This window comes from Eleutherodactylus coqui, chromosome 4, assembly GCF_035609145.1.
Source record: "Eleutherodactylus coqui strain aEleCoq1 chromosome 4, aEleCoq1.hap1, whole genome shotgun sequence".
Classification (NCBI taxonomy): Eukaryota; Metazoa; Chordata; class Amphibia; order Anura; family Eleutherodactylidae; genus Eleutherodactylus; species Eleutherodactylus coqui.
The window spans coordinates 181599325-181612150 of NC_089840.1; the positions used below are offsets into that span (position 1 = coordinate 181599325).

Here is a 12826-nt window from a genome sequence, read left to right on the forward strand (position 1 = left end):
TGAGAACTGGCACAAAGCATGATTATATTTGTTTTATTTACGGGGTTGGGTGAATGTGCCTGTGTTGGTGCAATATTTCAGAATTTAAGGCCCTTTTTATAATATCGGCCCTAGTAAGAATCCATGTGAAGCTGCAATTAACGCATCATTCTACTTCGGCTACTTGCATTTGGTCCAAATATCGTATGGAAATAGGACCCATTCATGTAAATGGTTGTATGCACACGTTTTTTTTTTTACCCGGATGAATGTTTCAAGTAAGAACAAACCGCAGCATGTCCTTTTCTTGTTAGATTTTTGGATGAGGATAGCACGTCAATGTATGGTCAGGATGTCCGCGTGCTGACCGATGCAAGTTGTGCCTGAGAATCTCAGGAACTACCCTACTTAGGGTAGTTTCACATGGGCGATCGCGATATCACTGCAAGAAAATCACATTTTTGCTCATGAGATGACTGAGCGTCAGCCATGCTTTTTCTTACAAGAACATCGCTGTGGCTTGCAATTTTTTTATGCGCTTTTCTCGCGATAGACAATAGGACTTTGTAATGTTAAAAACGTGTCACACAAAAATCACAAGTTGTTGCGATGCGATAAAACAAACAAGGGCTCCTTAGGGAAAACATGTGCAATAAAAAAGAGCAAAACACAGGAAAATAGGACATCCTGCGATTTTTAAATTGCGCAACATTGCATGAGCGAAAACATCGCAAATGTGAAGGAAACCACTGAAGAGCATGGGTTTCATAAATCTGTGTTTTCACATGCTCTCGCATCGCACGAAAATTACGCGATTTTATCACCCGTGTGAAACCAGTCTAAGACCACTCTCACAAAGGCATTTTTTACAGTACTTAGCGCGGCATTTAAAACGCTAAAAATGCTCTACTGAGCCTCCATTGATTTCAATTGGGCCCCTCAGACGAGCGTTTAGCTTTTCGAACTCTGTTCTATTTTAGTTCGTTTCAGTGATTGTGAACGCACCTCATCACCCATTGCACTGGTGGAGTCCTTTAAAAACTCTTTTGAACACATTTGAAAATGCTGCTCGATAACGCTGTAAAATGCCACATTTAAAAACGCACCATTTCTTCTTTCCTGGAGGTACAGGACGTGACTATCCAGTAACATCCTTGTATTCCTGGCCATTTCTGAAGAAGGGGCTGCGTCCCCGAAACACGTTATTTGTGCTGACTATCATTTAATTAAAGAAGAAATTTGGTTAATCCCTTTGCTTTTATGCGCTTTAAATTACAACAGTTGTGCCCACGGTCCATCATTTTCTCCTTTTTCCAATTAGGCATGTTTAAAAACGCAGCGTTTTTAGTAATACCTGTGTGAGACTGGCCTTACAATAGTGATAAATCCTCAATACTGTAGGATAGCTAGGCAGATTTGCCTTTCAGGAATCAGGGAAAGCTGGGTAACATACTATGTGGCGCTGCAATAGAGATCCACTGAATGCTAAACCTCCCCAAATAAACTTCCTTCATCACTTCTAAATCAGCCATAGCTAGGTAGCTTTGTCTTTCAGGGCCTTGGAAAAGCTGGGTAATGAACCACGTGGAGCTGTAATAGAGTTCTGCTGAATACTAAATCTATCTGGATAAATCCTGGTCCTCACTACCAAATTGTGCCAAATCTAGGTAGATTTGCCTTGCAGGAGCCTGGGAAAGCTGGGTTGCTTGCACAAGCAAGGGCATTCACAAGTGACATTTTCCACTGCAGTTTTTTTGTTGCCTTTTTTTTCTATAAGTGAAAGTAAGACTATTTTTCCACAGTAAAAAAAACGAACTGAACACAAAGTAGATAATAAAGCTAAAACTGCCTTCTCCCGACTCCGAGCTCTCCAGCACTGCCAGCTAACAGACTCCATTATATTCAGTGCCGACTAAGTCCGCCCCGATTCCTCAAACTTCCAGTTACAGCAGCGAGGTCATGCTGGTGAACTCTTCTGAGGATGCTTTCACACAGGGCGGAATACTCCACAATGGCGTTACGGAATTCGCCCTCCTGCGGAATATTCAGCTCTGTTAATGTGCGGATTTTGATGCGGCATTGAAAATGTCAGAATCCTGCCGCCAATTCTGTATCAAAATCGTCAGTCAGCGGCGGGGATTTTGCTGCAGAATTCCGTGTAAAAAGCCCCCTGACTGGTCTCCAGTCCAAGATGGAGGCGGCTGAGAGGAAGTGGCTCCCTGCTTATCCGCAACATTTCAGCAAAACTGCTTGTTCCAGCGGATTGATGAAATTCTTGCAGTCTTCTCTATAGGGCACACCTTTATAGGTATTTATTGAGTTTTTTTATTTGGGGAATATGTTTAGTGACCTCTTAAAGGTACAGAACCCTTTAGGGTTTATTCACGCAACCGTATTTACACAGGTATTTAGACACATTAAAAAAACTGCACCTAAAATGAAACCACACGAAGCATTGGATATCAATGGCTTCATTCAGGCGAACATTTTTTTTTCTACGTAAAATATACGTGCGTGAAAAAAATAACACCTACATGATCATTTTTGGCCATATAAGTCTTGCCCTATTTTTTGACATGATACGCAGCAGGCTCCTACAGACTTCAATGGCAGCAGGAGAAAAGTGAGGGGGAGGGAGTTACCCTGCGTACAACGCTGGGAAAAGAATACCGCTCGCCCTAATTAGGCATTTTAATGTCATTTCGAGGATTCCTGCCAAACGTTGCTTGCCATCGCTTATTTTTTTTAAATTCGCGCAGCAGCGCCCCGTGAAAATGGCTTTAAATATGCTAACAAAGATCAGGACTCGATCTTGGCAAAAAGTCATTCATGTGTATATACACTGCGTACGGGCAAACGTAAAAACGCATACGATTGTGTGAAGGAGGCCCTAAAGTGTACATACAGAGTGTGGGCAGGGGACTTTGAACACAATTTTGATAATGCGTGCTGAATAATTTAATAATATATACTGAGTTATAGTTTGTTTTTTGGTACATAGCCTCTGTTCGCCTGTCGTCACCAGTGGGGAAGAGGCCATATAATGACAGTGCTCTTCAGAGGGGACATATAATGACATTGAAGAGCACTGTCATTATAAATCCCCTTCTGAGGCGATATAGAGGGGTACATATAATGACAGTGCTCTTAAGATGCACAGGTTAATTTTAGAATCCCTGCAATAATCAGACCTCCTGCAATCCTACTGAACCAGACCTCAGATCATCTCTAGGAATCCTATACTACATGCATAAAAGTAATGCTCATATATGCTGCTATAACAGCCATATAGAGTGGCGTAATATAGATATTAGAATGGTGCCAGCCAAAAGCTTTCGTTCAATTTCCCTTATCTTATTAGAAGAGAGTAAGACTGCATGTTAAAGTCACCCTGCAGTCCCATGACCAGTGTGGTGGGGGTTATATTACCTGCCATTGTTCTTCCGAGCCCCATTTTCAGCCATCCAAGATGGCTGCCACAATTTTCTAACTACCTATTGGATACTTTGCACTGCCATCTGCTTGGGCAGCATTAGGCTTGCCACCCAGCCAGTAAACAATCGGCTTGTCCAGTAAATTCATCTGGTGCCAGTAATAATTTTGTGCCAGTAATGTTAATTGCCAGTAAAAAACAATGATTAGGTCGCTACAGCCAGGTGACCTCCACGCCCGCAACTGCATAAAAAATTCTGTTGACCACTCACTGCTGGGACCTTGCGGTCTGCCGTCTGCAAAGCTGAATCTTACCCTGACTCTTGCTCTCACAATGCAGTGTGCTGGGTAGAGTTAGTTTTACAACTTTTGTTTTGCAGAGTTGCTAGGTCTTGTCAATTAGTAGAAATCGCTATCACTGTGTAGAACTAGTATCTGACTAGTATGCTGTAACTGCATTCTTTAGAGGTACACTAGAGCTGAGCAGCTGTATCTAAATCTGCTGTGTTGTAAATCTGTCTTATAAAACATAGATACACTTTTTTCGGGGGGGGGGGGGGTGAATGAGTTCTTTGCATGCCCCTCACTTTAATAGGTCAAGAGTAGCCCCTAAACCCATGCATTTTCATGATTACATCAGCAGTTAGTGCCCCAATATAGTGGATGGCTGTGGCTGGTGCCTCATTATGGGACTATTAACAGTTCTTGACAGGATACGGGAGGCATTGACAGCCGGCACTTTAGTGATATCTTAGCCAGGTGCCAGTTTATTCATTCATTGTCAGGTGGAATTATGGAGGTAAAATCACATGTTGTGAAAAGCCAAGCCCAAAACTGCACCCCTAAATGACTCCCCTTTTTACTTTGGCTGGTATTTTTTTGTTGAAAAAGACAATCTTCGACAACCAAAAACGGGACTCGAAACTGGTAGAGAGACAGGGGCACAGAAGATCAATAACAGGTAACGTAAGTGCCTCTACGCCTCTACCAATCCTTGGTCAACATTTTGTCCCCGGAACAGAGGGACGTTTTGTACAGAAAATTACACAGCTTTAACCAAAATGCAAGATCTCGCAATAACCAGCAAGATATTGTGTGCTGAGAGTGGAGGCAACCATGAGGAATGCCCGGAAATCACATGGGATGCCTAGAGGATGCAGTCTAGAAGTGCCGGCCAACTCCCTCAGAGGAGTCGGCAGATTCACTGAACAGTATGGAGTTTTTAAAAATATTTCTTATAGAGTCCTATTACTAATTTAGTCCTTTGGCGGGAGGCGGGGTCATGGATTTTTAAAAATAAAATATAAATCGAGCTGCTCGTGATAACTTCTCTTTAATCTTAAGGATCCCTAAAAAGAAAACAAATTTATTCCTCCGTTTCCATTAAAGTACAGTACTGACATAAAAGAACACAATAACGTAGAATCAGTAAGATTATTCTATAAAAAGATCAAATCACTGTAACTTTTTATCTATCCAAGGGGAAGAAGGAAAGCAGTGAGGGAGGGAAAAGGTTAACATCCTTCATGTCAAAGAAAAAATTCTCCAAAGCAGAAGACAAATGTCTTGAGCAAGGGATTACCTCTCCTATGTATGATGCCTAAAAACCCAGGAGAAGGGGAGGGTCAACTGTTAGTAATTGGTTAAGGCTCTTCCATGTGTTAAATTAGCATAAGGAGACGCCGCTCCCAAAGTAGCCACTTGGGGGCCAAAGCTAACTGTGCGTCACAGCCTTCAGTAGAAAGAAAGTATAGGAATCAAGAAGCATGCAACTCAATCTGTGCCAATGGCATCACAAAAGGAAGGATGGATGCTGCCTGGGTGAAGTGGATACCTCTCCAATGGTTCAATCACAGCAAGATATGAAGCTCAAATCAAGAAGCAGCAGTCAGCACTAATTAAGATCTTCTCCTGTATGGATGAGGCTGCGCTCATCTGCTCACTTGCTCAGCATTCAGAATCTGCTGTGAGGATGCATCTCGCGAACTGCAATTGATTTACAAGCAGACCACAAAGTAAGTGTTTTCTTCCAATTTCCCAGCACACAGCTGAACATGCAGGGTCTAGATTTGCAGAAATAAGTGATAACATGTTAGTAATGAAGAAAGAGGACAGGGATCATTTTCATTCTAAACATTTAAAAATACAGAAGTGATTGCTTGCTTATGATCAATAGCTAAAAACATGTTATTTCTAGCAAAAACGTAGCCTGAAGCATCCACCTCTGTGCTCCGTGGGTTTTCTAGTTTGCATTTAACTTGACTGTTCAGCTGACTTGCAGTTTACTTTTCTGATACGTAGTTCTAACATGAAGCAATGCTACAACTTAACCCAGTATGTGTTACAGCCTAAAGTCATGTCCGTATGCAATACCAACACCTAAAGGTTTTTGTGTCTTTTTCTTGACAGCAGCCTAGTGTGATGCCCTGTTCATGGACCATCTCATCTCCTGAATGCTCCCTCTAGGATTCAAGCTGCCCTCCTGAGAGTTGTTGTTCGAAGTGAGAAAGGACTGCCTGGATTTCCTGTTGCTTGAGCTTTAGCAGCGAGAGTTAAAAACATGGCTTCAGAGAATACACCAGGGACAGCCAAGTCCGCGGTGGAGAAACTATCCAATGCCATGGGTGAAAGAACTAAACAAATTGGCTCAGCCATGAAAGAAGCCCACCACCTAAGGAGACTCATCCTGTTCATTGTCTGTGTGGCACTTTTTCTAGACAATATGCTCTATATGGTGATAGTACCAATCATCCCAGACTATATACAAAGTATGAGACTGGATAGTGAAAAACACTTTAGAGAAATAAATTCTAGTTCATCTTACTCAAATAAATCGATCATCAGACCCCCGTACCCTACAGAGAATGAAGACATCAAAATAGGAGTCTTGTTTGCCTCCAAAGCTATCTTACAGCTGCTTGTCAACCCTTTAAGTGGCACTTTTATAGACAGGGTTGGCTATGACATCCCTCTACTCATTGGACTCATTGTTATGTTCTTTTCCACTGTTATATTTGCTTTTGCCGAGAATTATGCTACGCTCTTCGTAGCAAGAAGCCTACAAGGTTTGGGATCTGCCTTTGCAGATACTTCTGGGATCGCTATGATCGCAGACAAGTACACAGAGGAAGCAGAGAGGAGCAAAGCCTTGGGCATAGCCTTAGCATTTATCTCATTCGGGAGTCTGGTTGCACCCCCTTTTGGAGGCATATTGTATCAGTTTGTGGGTAAAAGAGTACCATTTCTTATTTTAGCTTGCATCTCCCTCATTGATGGTATACTCTTATTAATATTCATAAAACCCTTTGCTAATCGGACTAGAGAAAACATGCCAGTGGGCACACCCATCCACAGACTAATGATTGACCCATATATTGCAGTCGTAGCTGGAGCACTTACCACCTGTAACATTCCTTTGGCGTTTTTGGAGCCCACTATAGCAAACTGGATGAAAACAACTATGGGAGCCTCTGAGTGGCAAATGGGTCTAACTTGGCTGCCAGCTTTTTTCCCTCATATTCTAGGCGTTTATATCACCGTAAAGCTTGCAGCCAATTACCCTCAATATCAGTGGTTCTATGGTGCTATAGGGATGGTTATAATTGGTGCCAGTTCATGCACAGTGCCAGCCTGTAAAAATTTTGAGCAGCTTATTATCCCCTTGTGTGGTTTATGCTTTGGTATTGCCTTGGTAGATACTGCACTACTGCCCACTCTCGCCTTACTTGTAGATCTCCGCCATGTCTCGGTGTATGGAAGTGTCTATGCTATTGCAGATATATCTTACTCTGTAGCTTATGCTCTTGGGCCTATAGTTGCTAGCCAGATTGTGCACACTATGGGTTTCACTCAGCTTAATCTTGGCATGGGACTTGCCAATGTACTATATGCTCCTACTCTTTTGTTCCTCAGAAATGTGTGTCAAATGAAGCCATCCCACTCAGAAAGAAACATCTTGCTTGATGAGGGACCTAAGGGCTTGTATGATACAATTAAAATGGAAGAGCGCAGGGCTAAATCCAACAAGGGCTTAAATAAAGGTGAACATATACAAGACAATACTATGGACAATTACAACGGAGCCCAGACAGGTAAATACATGTCTGATGAAGAATCCTCTGATTATGAGTATAGCTAGGTAAAGTTTTATGCAAACAGTAATCGGGTGGACACAAAAGAATCAGCCATATGTTTATGCACCGACATGCAACTCATAACTTGTAATTTTCATTTTCACTATGTGTCCACTATGCTTTCCGTAAAATCTTTTTTATGTCAAGTTTTTTTTTTACTTAAACTGTTTGAAACCGCCATTACTTCAAGGTCATAATAGGTAGTAATGTACACCCCTTCGAAGGAAAATAGGTGCAGTATTGTGGAACTGTTTAACTGTCTATTTTTAAAGCCAACTCTGTGTGAAATACTGTATATCTGTACAAAAAAAGATAAACTATATGAAATAATACTGTGGCATATTCAGGGAAATAAAGTTGCTAAATATTGTAAATATCGCTAGTTTGTGAATTAATTCAATTCCCCTTCCTCTATTTCACTGCACAACTGTACTATGAAAACCACTCAATGCAATGAAAGAGAAAAAATTAATTAATTCCCATACATATTGAATAGACGTCCGTGGAAAGACCCGACATGTAAAACAATGTAGATATACTAGTCCTAAGTTGATCGCCAGTCATAGTGCTCTTCAAGAAAATGTTTCTTGCTCAGAGCATCATTAGTCATCCGATTGATGGACCTGCTTCCCAATTCCTGATTACTTCAGAAAACAGGGCTTTCCTATCAATAAATACATAATACAGAGTGTCGATCAAACTTCTGAGAAGATGACGGCTCGCAAGAAGCATAGAGGGAGCCCATTAATCAAATTCCCCCTTGCATACACTTCTTACTATCTGATAGATCGCAGACGGCTTCTAATAGTGAGAGTACAAGCACTGAAATATACTTCATTCAGAAATCACATAGCAGGACGTCTCAGAGCTTCAGGCTTCATCTATGTGATTCAGTTACACATTAGTCATGCCCAATTCTGTTCTAAACATGTCTGTAACACTTTTTCGTACTCTATTTACTTGTCTGTGTTGTTTCAAAGTCCTTTTGATAAATGTCATAATTAGCTCGGTATTGCAAACTCAATCCTCTAATCTGAATTATGGTCAATCGGAGAGTATAAAAAAACTTGTAAAACCCATTTGAAAATAAACTTCATAAAATTACCAGAAAAATAATTTTGCATGGATGATGAAAAGTTTATTTTCTTCTTCAAAATGTAATTAATATATAGGGTTAAATTAGAGGTCATCTAAAGTAAGAATGTCTCACAATAACTAAGAATTCATTTTCATTCTTGCACGTGTAACTTTCTATATGTTAAGTGAAAGATTTCTAAAAGTGTTTGAAATGCTTCCCAGACAACAACCCCAGTAACAGTAGGAACTAGTAATACAGTACAGTGGCATCACATTAGTCATCCCCTAAACCTGATTGAGTGACTCGGGAAATTAGTTCTGTTGGATAAAGTTGCACTCTGGTGGATAGAAGGTTCTTCAAGCAAGTTTTGTCTCCTACAATTTAATTGTGTCTGAATAGGAAAATGAAGGGAGGAGCAAGAATACCAAAGGTGGGCAGGAATAGGTGGCTGGGGGCAGATCTCTCCTAACACTAGTGCCTTGGTCCAGATTATGTAGTGCTACTGGATAGTGGCACTGTCTTCTAGTGGTGGGGTTCAGACTAGAACCGTGGACAGCGGCACAGTCTTCTAGAAGGTGGGGAGACAATAAGTACCATGGACAGCACCACAGGCGTCACCATCGAGCATTCAGCAACACTTATACAGTCAGTCCACAGCTACTTTGTGCTTCTGTGAAGACTTTCTGAGACGGATCAATTTGTGTGAAGGAGGTAAGCACTTGCAATACTTTATTGTAACATTTTACACAATAAGGCTTTTAAATTTGTAACTGTCTGCAGTCTGCCGTCTCCATATTGTTTAAAATGAAATGATGCTAAATACAGTTGGCACCTGGACGGAGCTGGACAATGTTTTAGTGACTGAAGAATTCCGATACATCTAGCTTTCAATAAACCATAGACAAATAAATATTAATGCTGAGATTTACTTGAGAGCTTAGCATTCCAAGTCCTCTTAGTTTTATCAAATTATCACAATGTCAAAGAAATGCACCGAATCGATATACAGTACAGCAGGCGAGATCCAGAAATATGAAACAAAAAAGCTTAGTAGTAAAGTTGCAAGAGTTAAAAGAATTTCCCTAACAGTTTAATAGACTCAGAGTTTAATCTGCAGATAGAACCTTTTGGTTTGAATGCTAAGTAGCCAATTGATGCTTTCTGTGGTTAGCTAAATTATTAATGAAGCCAATGAGATCTCATCAGCAACCTTATCTGGTAATCATTGCTATTTAGCGCACTGCACTGCTTTGCAGTACTTTCACTTGCATACGGTAACAAACATAGACAACAAATAAATTGTTAATGTCTAGTACATAGGAAGATCAAAAGTGATCAGAAAAACGAGCTACAAATTCTAGTAATGAAATTATGTGACTGGGTTAATTATATTGTTGCAAAATGTTTTGTTCATTCCACAAGCACAATGCATAGAATAAAGATATATATGAGATAGATAGATAGATAGATAGATAGATAGATATGATGTGAGATAGATGGATATGAGATAGATGGATATGAGATAGATGGATATGAGATCCATCTATCTATCTATCTCATATCCATCTATCTCACATCATATCTATCTATCTGAGATAAATTGATAGATAAATATGTGATAGATAGAGAGATAGATATGATATAGATAGATATGAGATAAATAGATAGATAGATATGCGAAAGATAGAGAGATAGATATACGATCGATAGATAGATATGAGATAGACAGATGAAAGATAGATATGAGATAGATAGATGATAGAGAGATAGATAGATATGAGATAGATAGATAGATAAATATGCGATAGATATGAGATAGCTAGATATGAGATAGATAGATAGATATATAGATAGATAGATATGAGATAGATAGATGATAGATAGATATGAGATAGATAGATAGATGATAGATATAAAGATATGAGATAGATAGATATAAGATAGACAGATAGATAGATAGATAGATAGATAGATAGATAGATAGATAGATAGATAGAAGACTTGTCAGTAAAGCATACAAAGTATCATTTAACCCAATCAGGCCAGGTAGTAACTAGTATAAACTTCCATATTTCCATTGATCTTTCCACAATTCCAATCTTATTTCTTCACCTGATGCACACTACACTTTCAATGTTACAATAAAATGCAAACTGGCGAGCCATAGAACTATATGTAATCTACTAGTACAACTGTAAACAAACTTGTTGACTGTCCTGTAATTATTAGGAAACTATTAAATTGTACCAATATTTTTATGACGGTGATGGAATTTCCCCCCCATCAGTAGTAAATATGAAAATCACGCCTAATATCTGAGGATGAAGATACTGTATACTGCTTATTATTTCTCGTGTCTAGTCAGGCCATTGTGGGGATATATTTCTTACTGCTGATTGTACCTGAAGACATTTTATGTGCAGTAAATCCTTTCTGGCACCCTAGCTCCAGTTTATTATCTTTTGGGGTGCTGAGTACCTGACATTTATTTGCATCGTGAACAGTGTTATCATATAAAGTAGACAAAATCATCCCTTATTCATATTCTTGACTTTGTGAAGCATAATTTACGGCCACATCATTCACAGCCATACAAAAAATACATTCAGAGTCATCATTTGTTTTTGACTCAGTGGAGTTATTACAACACAAGTAAGCCGGAGAAAAATGACTTTTGTCTTTTTTTTAGCAGTGAGATCTCGACTAGTGAGATGATATAAAAAGGTAACTATGGCATTAAGGCTTCAACTAATATTTTTCTAGGGACAGGGAGTAAATTATATTAGAATTCTAAAAATGTCTAAAAAACTAACAGTACAAGGTTAAACAATTGAAAGGAATTATTATCTATCAGACAGAATCTTCCTACTTTGGTAATTCAATTATAATATATATTCATAGACCAGCCCTATATCATTCAGCATAATGTCTCGTTGAATATCAGGAATTCCTTTGAATGCTCTAATTGTACCTCACAGAGTACATTCTTGGTTACAAGGTTTATTATAAACTACAAATGAAGTGTTGCCGTAAGTTTATATAGCTTGCATTAATTCTATTGACTCTCTTTCCCGGAATATTCTATTGCCTTCTTTCCCGGAATATTACTTGATTCCTTATCAAAATTCAGCAATGTCTTCACAGTGCAAAAGGCACAAAAGAGACAAATGCTTCATGTCACTGCTGATGTAACATAATTAGAGAGGCAAAACATGATTGGCGACATAGCCAACAACAAAGTCTAACATCACATAACAGGCAATGAAGACAACACTTAAAAGTATTGTCCCACTAGAGACCCCCCTTTCAGATTAGTGATGCCATAGCTAATGAGCTGAGCACGGGTCCTCTCCTGGTAATTGGCTAATTTTGCCAGGGAAAGTCAGGCTTTTTCTCTAAAACAGCTGATGAAATGTAGTATTACATAGTGGCTATTCAGATGAATGGACGGCCATTACACACAAGATATTTAAAGCTCAATTAGTCGAAACAGGTGTGCTAATGAAGTATTTGAGGTTGCCTTCATGGGACAAGTCCTTTGTAACCGTGGGGTTCAAGGCCTATGTACTAACACGCTGGATGCATTTTGAAAGGTCTCCACTGGTTCTTCCTGCTATTAAAGCCATCAAGCTCTACAAAAGCCCTAATTACCAACCCAATGCCCCCATTGTACAGAGCCCTACTGAACAATGTAAGGGACATATATCTGGTCTTTAAAAAGTTTAACGTTTTGTGGCCTAGTCTGTGACAAAAGCTGCAGCCTAAATTTGTGGCCCCAACCTAAATTCATGGCTCACAACATAGGGACATCCAGTATTACAGAGGCCCTAATCACTAGCAGAATGCATCCATTGTAAAGAGGAGGCCATCAAGCAATTTAAGGGGCATCTCTTGAATCTCAGTAGCCTAAATATGTGACTGATGCAAAGAGCTCGTGGCTCGTGGGTGTACCAATTACTTCCAAAAGTCACCAACAAAAAGAAACATTCCTCTCTATCCTGTCCTCCTCAGATGGGCCTCGGAAATTAATGTATCATGCTCCTGAAGAGAAATGAACAGCAGATTCCAACAGCTACTATAGAGACCTTAAACGGATGTTATAGCTCTTTCTTTACTTCCAAGAGGTCGTAGTGGAAGGCAACTGTGATCAGGCATGTAATGAGGCTCTCCACTACCTCCCTCCCTATGATCTTCTGCTCTGTGC

At 39.7% G+C, this 12826-nt stretch overlaps 2 protein-coding genes across 2 annotated transcripts in view; both read left to right on the top strand.

The window, feature by feature from the left end:
* The first annotated feature begins 5185 nt into the window (after positions 1-5185).
* On the top strand, positions 5186-7886 carry SLC18A3 (solute carrier family 18 member A3). The gene is made up of 2 exons (XM_066598736.1): positions 5186-5426; positions 5821-7886. Exon 2 carries the CDS (start codon positions 5972-5974, stop codon positions 7547-7549), a length of 1578 nt encoding a protein of 525 aa, XP_066454833.1. The 5' UTR covers positions 5186-5426; positions 5821-5971; the 3' UTR covers positions 7550-7886.
* Positions 7887-9281: 1395 nt separating this feature from the next.
* The window catches only part of CHAT (choline O-acetyltransferase), a 105896-nt gene continuing 102351 nt past the window's right edge, over positions 9282-12826 (top strand). Inside the window, exon 1 of the mRNA XM_066600416.1 lies at positions 9282-9333. The gene's annotated coding sequence lies outside the window, so the exon portion shown is untranslated. The remainder of the gene's footprint in view (positions 9334-12826) is intronic.

What these genes read in the sequence shown, in the direction of transcription:
- SLC18A3 (XM_066598736.1), top strand. Translation starts at nt 5,972, where the DNA reads ATGGCTTCAGAGAATACACCAGGGACAGCCAAGTCCGCGGTGGAGAAA.